This window comes from Lissotriton vulgaris, unplaced genomic scaffold, assembly GCF_964263255.1.
Source record: "Lissotriton vulgaris unplaced genomic scaffold, aLisVul1.2 SCAFFOLD_3943, whole genome shotgun sequence".
Classification (NCBI taxonomy): domain Eukaryota; kingdom Metazoa; phylum Chordata; class Amphibia; order Caudata; family Salamandridae; genus Lissotriton; species Lissotriton vulgaris.
The window spans coordinates 172,056-191,469 of record NW_028249058.1 but is presented as its reverse complement, the minus strand read 5'-3'; the positions used below and the strand labels follow the sequence as shown (position 1 = coordinate 191,469).

Below are 19,414 nucleotides of genomic sequence, written 5' to 3'. Positions count from 1 at the left end.
AAGCTATCAAACACCTTTTCGTCCAATGCGGCCTCCGGAGCTGCTTTGTCTACCCTACCGGTACTCAGAGGAAGGCTGGCTAAGATGTTCTGTATTTTGACATCAAAAAACTGGGCCAGTTGATTGCATTTATCAGAATTTACCTCATGAGTTACTGGGGGAGTGGGGACAGTGAGAAGCTCTTTAAGGATCTGATAAGTTTCTCTAGAAGAGTTACCTGCCATTCTGATTCTTTCCTCAAAATAGGCGGCTTTGGTCAAATTGCAAGCCACCTTGTATGCTCTCATGGCTTCACAATAGTTATCTTTTTTGGTGGTCGCCCAGTTCTTCCGCCATTCTCGCTCCAGCTTTTTACATTTCTTTCTCATACATCCCAGTTCAGGGGTGTACCAGGAGGACTTGGGGCCGCTCCTTTTATTTGAGATGGCTTTGAGAGGTAGTTCCATATCTAATGCTTGGCGGAGCCAGTCATGGAAAGCAACATCGACTACCAGGGGATCGCATCCAGATGGGGGGACTGATTGTTCAAGAATAAGGGAGAGATTCTCAGTTGATAGTCGTGACCAAATTCTCTTATAGGTCATAAATCTTTTCCCAAATTCACTGCAATGGTATGGTTTTTCTCCAGTGTGTGTTCACTGATGAATCCTTAATTTTGAAGATTCACTAAAACTACTCCCACATTCACTGCAATGGTATGGTGTTTCCCCATTGTGTGGTCGCTGATGTCTATGTAGGTCTGATAAGCAACAAAATCTCTTCCCACATTCATTGTACTTGAACGGTTTTCCCCCAGTGTGTGTTTTCTGATGCTGCTTTAGCTACCATAATTTACAAAAGCTCTTCAGACATTCACTGCAATGATAAGGTTTTCCCCTTGTGTGTGTTGTTTGTTGATGATACATTAATCCTAAAGAGGAACTAAAACTACTTCCACATTCAACGCAATGGTATTATTTTCTTAGCTGTAGGGAAAAAAACAATAGCAGACAACAGGCACTTTTATAATTTTTCAAATATATGTGTTTTTCTTCTTTCCTACTAGTTCAGTCTTCTATCCTCTGCTTTTTATCTACTGGTATTTGAATGTCCAGCATAACTGTAATTTCATCAGTTTCTAGAATTCCTTCATCTCACAATAACTGCACATTTTTGCTTCAGTGCACACCCACAGATGGGGAAGTGTTATTGTTGATGTACTTAAATTATTACCAAATTCACTGCAGCTCTATGTTTATTTCTATATGTGTTCAGTGATGATGGAATTCTCACGGATGTCTGCGTAGGTTTTAAAATGGGCAAAAGCATTTTGGGCATTCATTGCCATGATATGGCTTTTCTCCTCTGTGTGTTCGCTGATGTCTATTTAGGTCTGATAAGCAACAAAATCTCTTCACACAATCACTGCACTGGAATGGTTTTCCCCCGTGTGTGTGCGCTGATGAATTCTTAGGGTAGAAGATTCACTAAAGCTACTTCCACAATCACTGCACTGGTATGGTTTTTCCCCTCTGTGTGTTCGCTGATGAATCCGTAATGTTGAAGATTCACTAAAACTACTTCCACATTCACTGCGCTTGAATGATTTTTCCGTGCGTGTTCGCTGATGCCATTTTAGGCTTAATAAACATATAAAGCTCTTCCCACATTCATTGCACTTGAATGGGTTTTCCCCATTGTATGTTCTCTGATGGTGTTTTAGGCTTGATAATTGACTAAACCTCTTCACACATTCACTGTAATCGTATTTTTTTTTCCCCAGAATGTGTTTTCTGATGATTTTTTAGGTGTGATGATTGACAAAAGCACTTCACACATTCACTGCCCTTGTATGGTTTTTCCCCTGTGTGAATTCTCTGATGGTATTTTAAGCCTGTTAATCGACAAAAACTCTTCATACATTCACTGCACTTAAATGGTCTTTCTCCAGTGTGTGTTCGTTGATGAACCCTCAATGTTGATGAGGCACTAAAACTACTTCCACATTCACTGCAATTATATGATTTTTCCCCTGTGTGTGTTGGTTGATGATTCCTTAATCCTGAAGAGGAACTAAAACTACTTCTACATTCACTGCAATGATATACGTTTTCCCCTGTGTGTGTTTGTTGATGATTCCTTAATCCTGAAGCGGAACTAAAACTACTTCTACATTCACTGCAATTATATGGGTTTTCCCCTGTGTGTGTTCGCTGATGATTCCTTAATGCTGAAGATTCTCTAAAGCTATTTCCACATTCACTGCAATGGTATGGTTTTTCCCCAGTGTGTGTTCTCTGATGCCGTTTTAGGTGTGATGTTTGAAAAAAGCTCTTCACACATTCACTGCACTGGAATGGTTTTTCCCCGGTGTGTGTTCTCTGATGGTATTTTAAGTCTATTAATCGACAAAAGCTCTTCATACATTCACTGCACTTAAATGGTTTTTCCACCATGTGTGTTCGCTGATGATTCCTTAATGATGCTGAAATCCTAAATCTACTTCCACATTCACTGCAATGGTATGGTTTTTCTCCATTGTGTGTTTGTTGATGATGCCTAAATCCTGAAGAGCTACTGAAACTACTTCCACATTCATTGCAATGGTATGGTTTTTCTCCAGTGTGTGTTCGTTGATGAACCCTTAATGTTGATGAGACACTAAAACTACTTGCGCATTCACTGCAATTATAGGGTTTTTCCCCTGTGTGTGTTCGTTGATGAACCCTTAATCCTGAAGAGGAACTAAAACTACTTCCACATTCACTGCATTGATATAAGTTTTCACCTGTGTGTGTTCGCTGATGATTCCTTAATCCTGAAGAGGAACTAAAACTACTTCTACATTCACTGCAATGATATGGTTTTTCTCCAGTGTGTGTTCTCTGATGCTGTTTTAGCTGTGATAATAGACTAAAGCGCTTCAGACATTCACTGCAAGAATATGGTTTTTCTCCACTGTGTGTTCTCTGATGCCGTTTTAGGTATGATAAATACATAAAGCTCTTCCCACATTCATTGCACTTGAATGGTTTTTCCCCAGTGTGTGTTCGCTGATGACTCATGAGTTTTGATGATTCCATAAAACTACTTCTACATTCACTGCAATGATATGGTTTTCCCCCTGTGTGTGTTCACTGATGCTTTTTTAGGCCTGATAATTGACTAAAGCTCTTCAGACATTAATTACATTTGTATGGCTTTTCCCCGGTGTGTGTTCTCTGATGCAGTTTTAGGCTTGGTAAATATACTCTGTGTTTAATATAGCAGAACCCCCATTTCTTTTAACTTTCAGTTAACTGTGCTTTTCGCTGGTTGCTGTGGAATGGCCTGAAAGAGTTTACAGTACACCTCTAGCACTGAATGGTGGTCTGATATCACTTTAGGAAGCAGAGTACTGCTGTAACCACCTCATGATCCGAGCTGGTATTGGACATGTTTACACAAGAAGTGGTTGATCAGTGTTGCCTTAATTTTCTAGAGGTCATTTCTTCATCATGAGGCACGGAGGTGCACAGCTGAGACTCGTAGAACCACCGAATTGCCCTTGACGGTACTTCAAAGATCTGACAGTTTATGTTCAGGTTCGGCTGTCTCTGTCGGCACTTATGTTTTCCTGAATACTGGAACTCAATGTATCGGACTTTGCTTTTGAAGATTTACAGTATTATCTTCAGTATTCTTAAACATTTTGTGCCATCAAGGATTGTTTTCTGTCGGATGTAAAGAGATTTCAATTACTTAAATGGAAAATACCAGAATTGGCATATACAATTTTTAATTGATCGTAAAAGCATCTAATTTATTACAATTGTTGAAACTTATGAAGACATATTTAAGACACATTTAACCATACAGAGATATTTGCATAAAACTTCCTTTGAACATGCCACAATCTTATTAATTTCAGCAAAGTGGAGAAGTGTGGCTCAATGCTTAGAGCGGCAGACCTTTATGCAGAACGCTGGCCAGGGACCAGGGTTCGATTCCCGCCTCGGCGGGTTTCGGCCTTAAATTCCTCTGACCGGATATTCTCGCCTCAGTGCCGATTCTAAGCATGGGTCCCACGCTGCAACTCTGGGCAATAGCTTGCTTAGTCTCCACAAAGGCCCCCTGATACACAAGGGATGCCTGGTTTCACCATGGGATGCCCAGGAGTGGACACCCCACAAGGAAAAGCCAGGAGGGGTTCCCTTGTGGGAGGAGTACAAGCACCGGGATGCCTCCGGGTCACTGTTCGCGCTATACAAATACACCACATTTACATTTACACAAAGGTGTTCATAGAGTAACTTAGCAAACAAGCATTTACAATGCAACAGTCTCGCCTTTGCCAAAGTTAGAGCTATTGGCATTGTAAATGACACATTTTCTATTTATGTGTTGGTTTTAAAAACAGATAAATAAATGGCATTGTCATTTACAATGTCAATAGTTAAATCTCTCGCAAATGCGAGACCTATTGCATTTGCACCCACCCACACACCCACAGAGAGCCACACACACACACACAGAGAGCCCCCCCACACACACACAGATAGCCCCACACACACACACACACAGAACCCTACCCACACACAGCCCCACACACAGCCACACACACACAGCCACACACACACAGCCACACACACATAGCCACACACACACACAGCCCCACACATACACAGCCCCACACACAGCCCCACACACACACACAGCCCCACACACACACACATCCCCACACACACAGCCACACACACACACAGCCACACACACACACACACACACACAGAGCCCCCCCCCACACACACACAGAGCCCCAAACACAAACAGAGCCCCACACACACACAAAAGCCCCAGACACGCACACAGAGCCCCAGACACACACGCAGAGCGCCGCAGACACACACAGAGCGCCCCAGACACACACACACAGAGCCAGACACACGCACAACGGCCCCCACATACACAGTGCCACACACACACAACGAGGAACAGGTGGGCAGAAAAGCGAGCACAACGAGGCAACAAGGGGTGGGGGGCAGAAAAGCTAGCACAACGAGGAACATGGGTGAGGGGGCATAAAAGTGAGCACAATGAGGCAACAGGAGGGTGGGGGGGCAGAAAAGCAAGCACAATGAGAAACAGGGGGGTGGGGGGCAGAAAAGCGAGTACAACGAGGCAACAGGGGGTGGAGGGGCAGAAAAGCCAGCACAACGAGGCAACAGGGGGGTGGGGGGCAGAAAAGTGAGCACAACGAGGAACAGGGGGATGGGGGGGCAGAAAAGCGAGCACAACGAGGCACAGGGGGGTGGGGGTGCAGAAAAGTGAGCACAACGAGGGAAAAGGGGGTGGGGGCAGAAAAGCGAGCATATTTAAGACACATTTAACCATACAGAGATATTTGCATAAAACGTCCTCTGAACAGGCCACAATCTTATTTATTTCAGCAAAGGTGTTCATAGAGTAACTTAGCAAAAAAAGGGCACTCGCATAGCACACATATTCTAGTTACAGCCATAGGTAGATGCATACGGTCAAGGTTTTGTTAAAACAAGAACAGCTGTTGGAGGAAGAGATGGATCAGGAAGACTCAAGACAGTACGGTGGACAGTAGGATGTTGTGCCATACATAAAATCCTATTGTTCACAGAGGTGCCTGGTCTCATTCACAACTAACTCTTTTTTCAGGAGGATTTCCCTTGCTGTTGTCTCAAGGTTTGATTACGGGGGCCTTTTGTGCGCTGATTGTGTTTGGGGCCCGTGTGGCGTAAAGGGGCTCTATCTGATGTTGTTTACTAATTCTGCTTAGATTTCCAGACTGGCTTGGTCTGTCGAATTTCCAAGAGCATCCTATGCCACTGTTCATCCTATACCCACTATCCATCTAATCTGGATTCTATCTTCCTAACTGCATAATCTAGTTTGACCTAATGTATTTCAACTTCCCCTTTTTATATTTGCAGCTGGGCCCTCTCTTCAGGATTTTCTGTTTTCCACCTAGTAATCGCATGCATATAACGCTGGGAAGCCCACAACAGAAAGAGTACCTTCTTCTCTCTTGACATCTTCTGTCATTATGCTGCTGTTTAATGGGCTGTCTTTGTAGAACGGAGTCATGGAACTTTCATCCAGCCACCCCATGATTTGCTCCATCCCTTCCTTCCTTCATCTGACATACCCCCTTCTCCTCAACTCCCCTCAGCTTCCCCCCACGTGAGCATGTAGTACTCCGGTCCCTCCCCCCTTTCCACTGGATTACCTTTCTCGAAGATCAGTAGACTCCAAACTTGTTCCAGATGGCTGAAATTCCTACACTATCATATATCCCCTAAACTATCTAAAAGTGTGTTCAAGAACTAGAAACACAGGCTTCTCAAATTTCACTCAGAACCCCTTATTTCCACCCCCTATGTCTACACAAATAAAGGAGCTATCATAAGTGACCTTATCTTTTGGCACTAAAAGACCAGCACAATGAAGGAAAGCCCTTTGCTATCTGCTCCGGATCACTGCATCCACTAAAGCCCCCCACGATCTCAGACTCTCTGTAACTCCCTCTATTGTTTGCCAAGCAGAGGCAATCATCTCCCTTTATAATAATGGTATTATCCTCATCCAAGCATCTGAACGCAGCCTAGAATTACTTGATGAAATTTTCCTCTTATCAAACTCTCTGTGATGAATAAGTTTCCCCCTTGACTCAAGCTCATCTTAGCCCTTTAGTCATCCCACGGGTACCTCGTTCTGTATCTACCCCTCTCCCCACTACTTGTATTGATCCACCCCTTTCCCCTCCTCCCTATTCATCTTCGTTAGATTACCCAACAGCATTCATTTACCATTACCCTTGCAACTTGTTTCAACCAACAGCTTTCGTCATAATAGCCTGAGCCCTCATCACACCTCTAGAGCAGCGACCACTGAAATACACTGACTTGATACTAACACCTTCACCTCATCTCTGCCCCTGACCTCTGAACATTTACTTTATTTATTTATTTTTTAATAAAGTGGTATATAGCACGAACATGACCCGAGGGTATCAGAGCGATTTACAATAGTAGATGGTAGTATATGGATAGCATAGGTGACTAGTAGTCAACAAAGAATGATCCGCGAGGGAATCAGAACGCTTCACAATACAGTTATTAAACATTAGGTGGTTGAAGTAGTAAACATACATTCGGTATTCAACTTCAATAAAGAAGATGTAGGAATTATTATAATATATGGATCGCACAGGTGACTAGTGGTCACAATTGAATTAAAGTCTTAGGATGTGAATTTGTTCATTAGAAGCATTTTTACTTCTTTTTTGAAGGAGGTAAAGGAAGAGATTCCATGTACCACTGGAGGTAGGGAGTTCCAAACCTTCGGTGCAATCCCTGAGAATGCTCTGCAACCAGTTCACTTTTTATGGAAGGATTGTGGTTTCAGTAGTAGTGAACTCGCACTTTGCAGTTGTCTGCATCCCCCCGATCGCTCTCGCTTTAGAGCTAAGTAACTGGGGGTTTTGCTATGCAGGGCTTTATGGGTCATGCAAGCGATCTTTAGGTGTATTATTGCCTCGTAGGGCAGACAGTTCCGAACTATCAAGGTCGGAGAGATGTGGTTATTTCTTTTAGTTCCTGATACCAGTTTGGCCGCAGAGTTAAGCGATGCCCTCAGCGGGGCCGGCCAGTATTTGGGGAGACCGCATAGAGTGGTGCGTCCATAGTCTAATCTTGGTAGCATTAGGGCTTGTACTGCCATTTTTAAGTCGGTCTGTGGGAGGAAGGGTTTAAGTTTCCTTAGTATACTCATCTGGTGATTAGCTCCCTTGGTGGCATTAGTGATTTGCGCCTGCATGTTCAGGTGTTTGTCCATGGTGACTCCCAGGGATTTTGCGGAGTCAATGATGTGCGGAGCACAGTCAAAGGAAGTTATATGTTTCAACCATAAGTCTATCTTGGGTGTGTGATTGGGTGGGGAGATGAGGAGGAATTCAGTTTTTTTGGGGTTAAGCATGAGGTGGTTGCCAGTGAGCCAACTTTGAGTATTCTGCGGAATAGCGTTGAGGGAGAAAAAGTCTTCTGGTGAGGAGATTTTCTTATACAGTTCAGTGTCATCCGCATATAGGTGATATAGAATGTTCGCTGAGTTCAATGCATTTGCCAGGGGTCCATGAGTAGATTAAAAAGAATGGGTGAAAGTGCTGAGCCCCCGCTGTCAGCTCTGATGCATTTGTGACACTCTTTCTCGAAAAACCCTGACACTTGCTATCTCGGAACGCCATAACATGACCAATAACATGGCGCCTATCGACTCATCAATCTGTTTTTGTGTCCCCGACCCCCACTCCTCAATCAAGACTCCAACTCTATTCCACCCTACCCTGGTTCTCCCAACTCAGCTTCTCCCTAACACCATAAACCGGAGCGGTCTCACCTGGCCTCCTGGCCAACATCACGACCTCCTGTTCCCACATTACTAATGACGCCAAACTCACTGAGATCTCTCAAGAGCTTCATCAATTTAAGACTGAGGTTTAAAGCCCAATATCTCTCACCTCCGAGCTAGCTAATTGTTGGTGTCCCACCAGGCCGATGGGTAAGAATAGACACTCCCTTTAGCAATCCAATTACAATCACGTTAGACGGATGTCACCCCGCACATCCAATGGGATCTCAGCAATCGCAACGTCTCCTCATTTGACCTGGAAGACAATTCCCCACCCCCACGCCTCCACCCGACCCATCAGGATGAAAGATACTCAATCGGACAACAATATTTACTCCCTCCTCCTTCAGTCAAATCCACATAGAGATCCTAGGCCCAATCCCAGAGCAGGTAACAATTCCGACTTCAAGTAAATTCCCATCACTCAGGCTGCCTCCGCTGTCGCCATACCCCACCTGAAACGTATGCTACTCAATTGCAGATCGGCATCAAAGCACGCAGTGGATATTGTTGACCTTTTCCTTACTCATGATCTTGACCTCATAGTCCTGACTGAAACTTGGCTAAATTACTCCTTCACACCATCGTTCGACATTCTAGCACCGCCCAGCTCCGACATCATCAAATTAGATAGACGAAGCAGACCTGGTGGAGGTAACCCCTGTACTCACAGCAATAATCTCTCTATGAAGCAAGCACAAAACATTACTCTCATCTCGTGTAAATATCTAGGCATCGATATCCTGAGGACAGATAGGCCTTGATACAAACAACATGCATTTTACCACCCTCCAGGAGATAACCTCCCATGCATTGAACAAATTATGGAAATCATCGCAACCAACTGTGGTGTATACTGCGTCCAAATCTTCCTTGGTAACTTCAACCTCTAACGGAATGACCCAAATGACCAATCAGTGATTAGCCTAAAAACCTTCCTAGCTGACCTAAACTTGATCCAAATATGCAAAAGTCCTACCCACAACCATGGATCAACCTTGGATTTAATTATCTCTAAAGCTAATTCCATTCAACTTGAATCTATCATTCCATGTGATTGGACAGACCATCACTGCATCACTTAGCTCATAACTGTCCTAAAAAAAGGTTCAAATAAAAAAATTAGACACTGGAAAAGGAACCCTCGAAACATAAACCTGAATGAACTGACATCTATCAGCAATTACATACTAACCCCTCCCGAGGACATGTCGGATGTCCAGGACCTTACTGATCATTACACTAATTCAATAACAAACATTCTAGACTCTATGGCACCCCTCCAACTAAAAAGAGTATCCACCAAAGACTCCGAGCCTTGGTACAATGGTAGTCTAAACACGGAAAGATGCAATCTAAGATCGGCTGAATGGTCATGGTGATTGTCCTATTTGCTCGAACACCTCAAGTACCTGAGATCTCTAAGAATCATTTACAACAAATGCATACATAGCTGAAAAGCAAACTTTTTTAGGAAACATCTAAACAATGCCAGGAATCGACCTAAAAACTGTTTGAACTTGTTAAATTGCAGTCTAATAGGAAACCCAACCTGCTTTCTGGTTCTAGTCTTGGTATTAAAGGGATTGCATATGGTAAAACAGCTGGCTTCACATGCCCTCTTGAGTTTAGGCTAAGACTGCTTTTGTCCATGCTACCACTAGGATAGCTGGTCTATACGGTTGACTTTACGACCATCACCATAAGGGTTGTTTGGACTGGTGCAAGGTGCTCACTAGAATAGTGGACATCACATATCAGGCCAACTTCTCACATTGGTGGGCAGTGGTTGGGATTTGAGCTTGCTGTTGTTTTACCAGTTGTAATCTTTCATATATCATTTGAAAGATCACATTAGGTACCATAGGTACATATAACAAGACTTAGAATACATAAGTTCTACTGAACCTAGTTGTTGTAGACCAAAGGGCCTAGCACACCCTGACTACAACTCCTAGAGAGGTTAAGTAGGAAACACATAGTGTAAGTAGGTGCACACACCACACCTCACTAGAAAATGTCAACCTCAGGTGAGCCTAGTGTGTCTCTACCTGTGGGAGAAGTCCCTGCCCTCCCAGTTTGACATACTCAGCTTCAGAGAGCTGAGACACACTTGTGTACCACAAGGAAATTGAAACAGGGTTCAAACCCTACCCTTCAGCATTTGATAGACCTCCTAGAGGAGAACGAGGTTAGAAAGGCCTCCAACTCTGGTCCTTCGGGTAATGCAGAATGCATACCCTCTACAGAAGATGACCTCCCTGCTTCTGAAGAAGAAGTAGAAGAGGAGGAAAAAGAAGGTTCTGAAGTAGGAGTAGACAGCCAGGTACCAGTCAGAAGGCTTAGCCAGGCTAACCTATGCTTACATGGGGATGGAGAATGGAGAAGGGCTACACCTTTCCAGGCCCAACAGTAGACTTAATCCAGGCAATAGAAGGGAGAGATCTCCTTCCAGGGAATCTCTCCTCTCCAATGCCTCAGGAGGTTCTCGCAGGGGAATGGCTTCCCCTCAGTGGAGAGAACACAAGGCAAGGATGAGAGCAGTCCAGATCAGAATAGAGAAGGAGGAAACAGCCCTAGCCTAAGCTAAACTTGCTTTAGCAAGGGAGCAAAAGTTAAGTGGATAAGATTCCACTGGTGGCAGCAATATCCCTAGAGATAGTGACAGGTCCTATAATGCAAATATACACCTGAGTATGATAGTGCCCCCCTACAAAGTTGGGGATGACATCCACAAATGGATTACTGCTTTGGAGAGGGCCTGCAAAGTACAGCAGGTACCCCAAAGTCAGTGGGCAGCTATCTTGTGGCTCTCCTTTGAATAAAAAGGTAGAGTAAAGCTCCTCAAAGTTAGTGATGAAGATGCTAACAATTACACTGTCCTGAAGAGTGCTCTGATTGATGGATTTGGCTTAACCACTGAACAGTACAGGTTGATATTCAGGGATACCCAGAAGACACAGACTCAGGACTGGACTGATTTTGTTGATTGTGCCACTAAGGCTCTGGAAGGCTGGTTGCTGGGAAGTAAAGTTAAGGACTATACAGGATTGTATAATTCGATCATGAGAGAGCAAATCCTTAACAATTGTCAGAACCAGTTGTTGCACCAACACCTTATTGACTCAGATCTGACCTCTCCCCAAGAATTGGGAAAGAAGGCAGACAAATGGGTCAGGACCAGGGTTAAGCAGAAACTCCAGAACCAAGGTGGTGATCAGAAAAAGGCAGACCAAAAGGGTGGGGAACAGAAACAAAAAGACCAGAAGTCTTCTTCAGGCCCCCAAAATACGTCTAATGAGGGGGGGTCCCAAAATGCCAAGAAAAAGAAGAAAGATGGCCCAAAGAAACTTTGGTGTAATTATTGTAAATCTGCCTCTCACTGGTTTAGTGAGTGCACCAAGAAAGGTATAGCCCCTACCACTGCAGCCCCTAAGGCAACTGCACCCCCTAGTACAGTCAGCAGTGGTAGTTCCCAACCCAAGGCTATAGTGGGGTTAACCATGGGTGCTGAGGTGGATTCTGGCCTAGTCAGGATTCCAACTCAGGCTGTTCTTGTCTGTAATGTGGACATGGCTATGTCCTCAACTGTGAGTCCCAGTACTCTGGTCAAGTACAGGCAAACACCTTTAATCAATGACAAAGTGGCTCAGGCCTACAGGGATACATGTGCCAGTGTCACTATGGTGACACCTAACTTTGTGGACCCTGGACAGATTGTACTGGGCGATAATTACCTGGTGACCAATGCTAGCAATGTCACCACTACACATAGTGTGACAGTTGTTAATTTCTCCTGGGGAGGGGTAACTGGCCTCAAAAGAGTTGTGTTAAGTGCAGAACTCCCGGTTGAATGTATTTTGGGCAATGATCTTGAAAACTCAGTATGGTCAGAAGTGGAGAACAGGACTCATGCAGAGATGTTAGGCATATCAGCTCATGTCCTTGCTGTGACCAGGTCACAGGCCAGAAAGTGCCAAACTGAACAGGTCTTGGATCCTGAAACTATGGACCAAGTACAACCCAATAGGAAGAGCAGTAGGGTTAAGGCTGTGCCTTCCCCCCTGACCTCAAGTGAGGGTTAGCCTTCTCAGGAAGCTGATTATGAGACCCCTGGAGGAACTGTCCCAGAAGAGCTTGAGCCTGAACAGGTTGAGTTTCTTGGGACTGGGGGACCTTCAAGGCAGACTTGAGGCAGGCGCAGTTAGACTGCCCTTCTCTTGAACCCCTCAGACAACAAGCTGCTGCTGAGGCTGCATGGAATGCTTCGGGTACCCATCAAGTGTATTGGGATTAAGGGCTCCTTTAATCAGAGGCTAGAGACCCCACGCCTGGTGCTTCTAGGAGGTTGGTCATACCTTTGGCATTCAGGGGCTTCCTTCTTACCTTAGCACATGATATTCCCCTTGCAGGACATCTTGGCCAGAACAAGACTTGAGACAGGCTTGACCCTCACTTTCACTGGCCCCATATGTCAGAAGATGCCAGGGAGTTTTGTCGCTCCTGTGTAACCTGCCAGTGGCAAGTAAGGTGGCACAACAAAGGCTCCCCTCATACTACTACCTGTGGTGGGGGTACCCTTTGAAAGAGTTGGGATAGACGTTGTTGGACCAATGGATCCCAAAACAGCATCTGGACACAGGTTCATGCTGGTGGTAGTGGATCATGCCACCAGGTATCCAGAAGCTTTTCCCCTAAGGACCACAACAGCACCTGTTGTGGCCAGAACCCTCCTAGGAGTTTTCTCAAGAGTGGGCTTTCCAAAGGAGGTTCTCCCGGACAGAGGTGCAAACTTCATGCCTGGGTATCTGACTGCAATGTGGAAGGAGTGTGGTGTTAATTACAAATGTACTACACCCTACCATCCACAGTGTAATGGGCTTGTTAAAAGATTTAACAAGACCCTAAAGGGTATGATTAAGGGTTTACCTGAAACGCTTAGGCAAAGATGGGACATCCTTCTGCCCTGCCTTCTGTTTGCTTACAGAGGGGTCCCACAAAAGGGGTTTGGCTACAGCCCTTTAGAGCTTTTGTTTGGGCATCCTGTAAGGGGACCCCTGTGTTTGGTGAAGGAAGGATTGGAGTTACCTCTCAAAAAGCCTAAGCTAGACATTGTGGACTATGTACTTGGTCTCCGCTCCCGGATGGCTGAGTACATGAAGAAGGCGTCCAAAAACCTTGAGGCCAGCCAAGAACTTCAAAAAGCTTGGCATGACCAAAAGGCTGTGCTGACTGAGTATGAGCCAGGACAGAAGGTGTTGGTGTTGGAGCCAGTGGCCCCAGCAGCCCTCCAAGACAAATGGTCTGGACCCCACACCATTTTTGAGAAAAAGGGAGAGGTCACCTACTTGGTGGACCTTGGAACCCCTAGGAGCCCCCACAGGGTGCTCCATGTCAACAGACTCAAAGCATATGTTGACAGGGCAGACATGTCAAGTCAAGTCAAGTCAAAGAATTTATATAGCGCACTACATACCCAGAGGGTCTCAAGGCGCTTAGGAAGGGGAGGAGGATTATTTGTCAAATATCCACGTTTTAAGTTGCTTTCTGAATGCTAGGTGGTTCTGGGATTGCTCATGGCTACAGATGAGGGACAGGAGGAAGAGAGTGCCCCTCTCCCAGACCTGTTGACTCAGAACCCTGAGGATGGTTCAGTAGATGGTGTGGCCTTAGCTGGCAGCCTCACTGACCAGCAGCAACAGGACTGTAGACAAGTTCTTCAGTCTTTTAGACATATGTTTTCCTTAACACCTAGTCAGACTAACTGGTGCACTCATTTTTTTTATCTGTTTATTTTTATTTATGAATACAAAACAAGAAAAAACGCATTTGGCACATATTTACAATCAAAATATCGCTGTGTGTTTTTGCGAGTGGTTACACATTATCGGTACTGTTCAATAGAAGCGCTATGTCTTTACATACTGATAGTTCGTGAACAGAATCCGCGCGCTCAAACGTACCTTACCAGGGAGAAACAGGAGATAACCCAGTCCGCCCCCCTGAAAGGGAGGGGATAAGTTATGTGTAGTCGTTCCAACCGCCAATGAGTGCCATGTGCAAACAGACAAAAAACAAGGAACTGCGACATTGTCACCAATATACATCACTACATGCCCCGTTTCCCAACCCCCCCAGGCCAGGCCCCCCCCCCCTCAACCCCCTGCTCAGGTGACATACGGTATCCCGTGAGAGGCCTCCCCACCACTGTGCCGTGCGGTGTATCGGAGCACGCGCCACGTGTGGTGGTCGCTGCGCCCCCGTCCCTCCCCTCTGTGTCGTCAGCCTAAAGTTCCACCGCTCCTTCTTCCGCAGTGTCCCCTGGCTCTTGTAGTGTGTCTAGTATATGCTTCCACCTTTCTGCCAAAGGTTCCTTCCGGAGCCCCATAGTTTTCTCCCTCCGGATGGCTGTCCACTCTGCGCGCGCCCAGGATGAGAGCGACAGAACCCATGCCTCTACACTAGGCGGGTCCCTCGACTTCCACCTCCTGGTAAGGAGCCGCACTGCTGTCACCATCCCCAGGTCAAGGAATCTAGACGACGCCTTGTCCTTAGGTGGTCTCTTGAAGTGGTGCAAGAGGTATTCGAGCCAATTGCAGGGGAAAATGCGACCAGTACTCCGCGCAAGTTGTGCGTGAATATCGCTCCAGTAGGTTCTGAGGCCCGGGCAGCGCCACAGAATGTGGAGAAAGTCTGCATTCACTTCCTCGCACCTGGGGCAGGACGCGTCCGCTCTGTGTAAGTATTTATTTATGAGGTCTGGGGTTAGATAGGCCCTGTGCACTATGTACACTTGGATCTGACAGAATCTCGCGTTTCTAGGGATGCGCACTGGACTTTTCAGGACCCATTCCCACTCCTTGTCTGCCAGCTCTCTTCCCATGTCCCTCTCCCATTTTGCCCACAACGGGGTTAAATCGTGTTCCGTATGGATTCGCAGGGTTGCGGCAAACCATTTGATTAGATGCCTGCCTCTACCCATTACGTGTAGGTACTGCACTGTCAGGTGCTGCATTGGCTCCTCTGCCACGTCACCTCATGCGGCTGCCATGTGTGCAGTGAGGGACCTGTGCAGAAGGAAGCCCCCTGGTGAGAGCCCAGCTTCCGTTACCAGTGTTTCGTAGGGTGCCAAGAATCCCTCCTTGTACAGGTCGCCCATCGTTCGGACATCCACCTCTTGCCAGCGTTCTAGCATGGAGTTCGTGAGTGTCCCCCATACCCCGGGCGAGCCTTCCAGGGGCACCGCAGGTGCGTAAGGGTGCACCTTTCTCGTCAGGTACAGTGCCCTACGGAAGCATTTAAGTGCTACCACCAACAGCAATGGCAATGGGGCAGGACGTGTCGGTGTCACCAGTGGGTGCAGTGATCCGCTCCAGCGGGTACGATTTTTCAGGCGTGGCAGTATCCTCCCGCCCTCTGTCCGCTAGCTAGCAGGCGATCCACTGGAGTTGTGCCGCCAAGTAATAGTGCTCGAAGCAGGGAGTAGATAGCCCGCCCCTGTCAGTGGGCAAATACAGTTTCCCGAACGCTAGTCGGTGTCTAGACGCACCCCATATAAAGTCCCGTAGCATCTTGTTGAGGTCAGAGAAGAAGGGCACGGGCAGGAAAAGCGGTAGGTTTGCGAAATAGTAAAGGAGGCGGGAGAGCATCACCATTTTGGCGAGGGCCACTCTGCCTGTGGGTGAAAGCGGGAGTGTGGACCAGAAGCTCATCTGGGCCCTGAGCGCCGTCACTGATCTTCCCAGGTTCCCATCCAATAGGTCCTCCTGCCGGCGGTATATCTGGATCCTCAGATATTTAAAGGTGTCCGCCTGCCATTTGTACTCCGGGTCTGCCGCCCCATCTCTGAACGCATAGAGACATGACTTGCCTGCGTTAACTCGGAGCCCCGAGACATCCGCGAAACGACTTAGCAGTGGGGCCAGGAACTCCGGTATGTGGTGCACGTCCCGGACGAACACTAACAAATCATCGGCGTACAGCGACACCTGATGAACACCGTCACCTAGAGGGATACCGTCCGCCAATTGTTGCCTCATAGCCGCAGCCAGGGGCTCCATGGCCAGTGCAAATAGGAGCGGCAACAAAGGGCAACCCTGCCTGGTGCCCCTACCAATCGCCACCGTCTCCGAGACGTACGGTCCCAGCCGGACACGGTCCACAGGATTGTTATACAGAAGCCCAACCCCTGGGCGGGGGCGTCGTCAGGGCATTAGGTGGTGGTACAGTTCCGGTCCCGCTATGTGTGTCTCCTCCCCAGGGCCCTTGCAGGTGCAGGCAGCGAGGTTCACATGAGCGCCGCACCACGTTAGTGGTATCTAGGGGTCCTCTCCGTCCGGGTCTTCGCCACCGGGTCAGCCACAGCGACCGGTAATATCGTCAGGCGTGGTGTTCTGCTTACGCAACCAGGAGACACGGGAGGGAACTCCCTTCCACGGGCAGCAGGGCAATGTAATTTGCCGCTCGCTTCGCCTTCTTCACCCCCTTTCTTTAGTCTCCGCTGTCCTCGTGGTGTGCCTGGTTCCCCCCGTGGCTCCCTCTATAGCTCTCAAAGGGCCTAGTTTCCGCGCCCTAGGCCTCCGCGGCTCCACGGGTAGTGGCAAGCGTTCGCCCTGTCTGCGCTGTGAGCACCTATCAACTCTAGACCGCGCTCTCACCAGTTGTCGCCGGGTCGCCTCTATGGTCTTCCTCCACCGCCTTCTCTAGGCCTGCACTCAGCCCCCAGGCCCTTGTGTTCTCAAGGGGGCAATGTGTCAATGTCCCTCGGCCTCACAGCACCTCGCTGCACCCCTCTGAGCGCTGTTTGCCTCTCTGGTTCCAGGTCCGTCAACTCGAGTGCTCTCAGCTCTGCCCAGGCTCGGCTCACGCAGTTCCTATCCTGTTGCCCAGCTCGAGATGCATGCGGCTCCCCACCTTCCCTCAGCGTCCCCCCAGTTTACCAGCCGAGGCTGCACCAGTACTCACTCCGCCTCGCTGCTTACCGGCGGGTCGGCCTGGCTGTCCGCATCGCCGAGATGGCTTGGCGCCTCCTTCTCCGGGCCCGTCGAGGTCCAGACCAGGGCCGCTCGTCCGCACCACAACACAGCGCCTCCAGCGCCCGGTGGCCAATATCACACTGCCGCGGTCCCCGCAGCAGTGCACCGCACCCCGGCAGATCTTGTGGTCTCTCCAAGTCGGGTCGGCGCGTCACCTCCTCTGCCCTCTTAAGGTCCGTGCCGGGCCACGCCGCCAGCCCCGATCCCTGGCCGAGGTTCGCGCCTCAGCAGGGCCCCTGGGCCAACTCTGTCCAACAGCCGGGCGCTCGCTGTCTCAGCCACCTGTATGAACGTGCCGCACACCGCCGCGATCACCAGGTAGGCACACAGCTTTTCCGCCCAGCGTGGGCGATCCCTTTTGCCTCTCGAAGGATCTTTTCAGGAGAAGTCTGGGCCACGCTGGCGGAGCCTCAGTGAGTTGCATCTGCCATGTTGCCCAGTTGGCCACGCCCCCCAGACTTGCTGGTGCACCCATGAGGTGGATACTGGTGACAGTCTGCCTGTGAAGAGTAAGATCTACAGGCAACCTGACCATGTTTGGGATTGTATAAAGACTGAGGTGCAGAAAATGTTGGAGCTGGGAGTAATTGAGCCATCATAGAGCCTCTGGGCCAGCCCAGTAGTCCTTGTACCAAAAACTCACACACAAGATGGAAAGAGAGAGATGAGGTTCTGTGTGGACTATAGAGGTCTCAATGCTGTCACTAGGACAGATGCTCACCCAATTCCAAGAACAGATGAGCTCATTGATAGGTTGGCTTCTGCCAAGTTTCTGAGCACATTTGATTTGACAGCTGGCTATTGGCAGATCAGGTTAGCTGAGGATGCCAAGGCCAAAACAGCTTTCTAAACCCCTGGAGGTCATTACCAATTTGTGGTGATGCCCTTTGGCTTGAAGAATGCACCTGCCACTTTCCAAAGGTTGGTGAACCAAGTCCCCACTGGGTTGGATGACTTTTGTGCAGCTTATCTTGATGATATTGCTGTCTTCAGCTCCACCTTGGAGGATCACCTGATCCACCTGAAGAAAGTTTTGGAGGCCCTGCAAAAGGCAGGCCTAACTATCAAGGCCACTAAGTGCCAGATAGGGCAGAGTAAGGTTGTGTACCTTGGCCACCTTGTAGGTGGAGGTCAGGTTCAACCACTGGAGAGTAAGATCCAGACCATCAAGGACTGGTCTCCTTCAACCACCCAGACACAGGTCAGAGCTTTCTTGGGCCTGTCCGGGTACTACAGAAAATTTGTCAAGAATTATGGGTCCATTGTGACACAACTCAATGACTGAACTTCCAAGAAGATGCCAAAAAAGGTTCAGTGGACAGTAAGCTGTCAAAAGGCATTCGATGACCTGAAAAAGGCCATGTGCTCTGCACCTATCTTGAAGAGTCCTGACTACTCCAAAGAGTTTATTGTCCAAACAGATGCTTCTGAGTTGGGAGTGGGAGCTGTGCTTTCACAACTTAATGTAGATGGTCAAGACCAGCCCATTGCTTTTATTAGCAGAAGGCTGACGCCTAGAGAGAAATGTTGGTCAGCCATTGAGAGGGAGGCCTTTGCTGTGGTCTGGGCCCTGAAGAAGTTGAGGCCATACTTGTTTGGCACTCACTTCAAAATTCAGACTGACCATAAGCCCCTCTTGTGGCTAGATCAGATGAAGGGTGAAAACCCCAAGCTCCTCAGGTGGTCCATTTCCCTACAGGGGATGGACTTTACAGTGGAACATAGGCCTGGGACTGACCATGGTAATGCAGATGGTCTCTCCAGATATTTCCACTTAGAACATGAAGACTTAGCTGGTCAAAGTTAGTTTAATGTCCCTGCGTTTGGGGTGGGGGGGGGGGGTTATGTATGAGAGGAGGGTCTGTTTTTCTATGGTCACCCCACTTTTTGCTTTTTGCTTCACTGGTTTTCGACTTTAGTGTGGCTGTGGGCCTGCTAATCAGACCCACAGCCCTGCTGTTCTCTCTCTAAATTTAACA

The 19,414-nt window shown here is 47.7% G+C and overlaps 1 protein-coding gene across 2 annotated transcripts in view; it reads right to left on the bottom strand.

Annotated features, from left to right (window-relative positions):
- Positions 1-1,733: 1,733 nt before the first annotated feature.
- The window catches only part of LOC147663712 (uncharacterized), a 147,102-nt gene continuing 129,421 nt past the window's right edge, over positions 1,734-19,414 (bottom strand). For both annotated transcript variants that reach the window (XM_086950244.1, XM_086950245.1), the window contains one exon: positions 1,734-3,692. In XM_086950244.1, the coding sequence (XP_086806370.1) occupies positions 1,734-3,062 (1,329 nt within the window). In that variant the 5' untranslated portion in view covers positions 3,063-3,692. The remainder of the gene's footprint in view (positions 3,693-19,414) is intronic.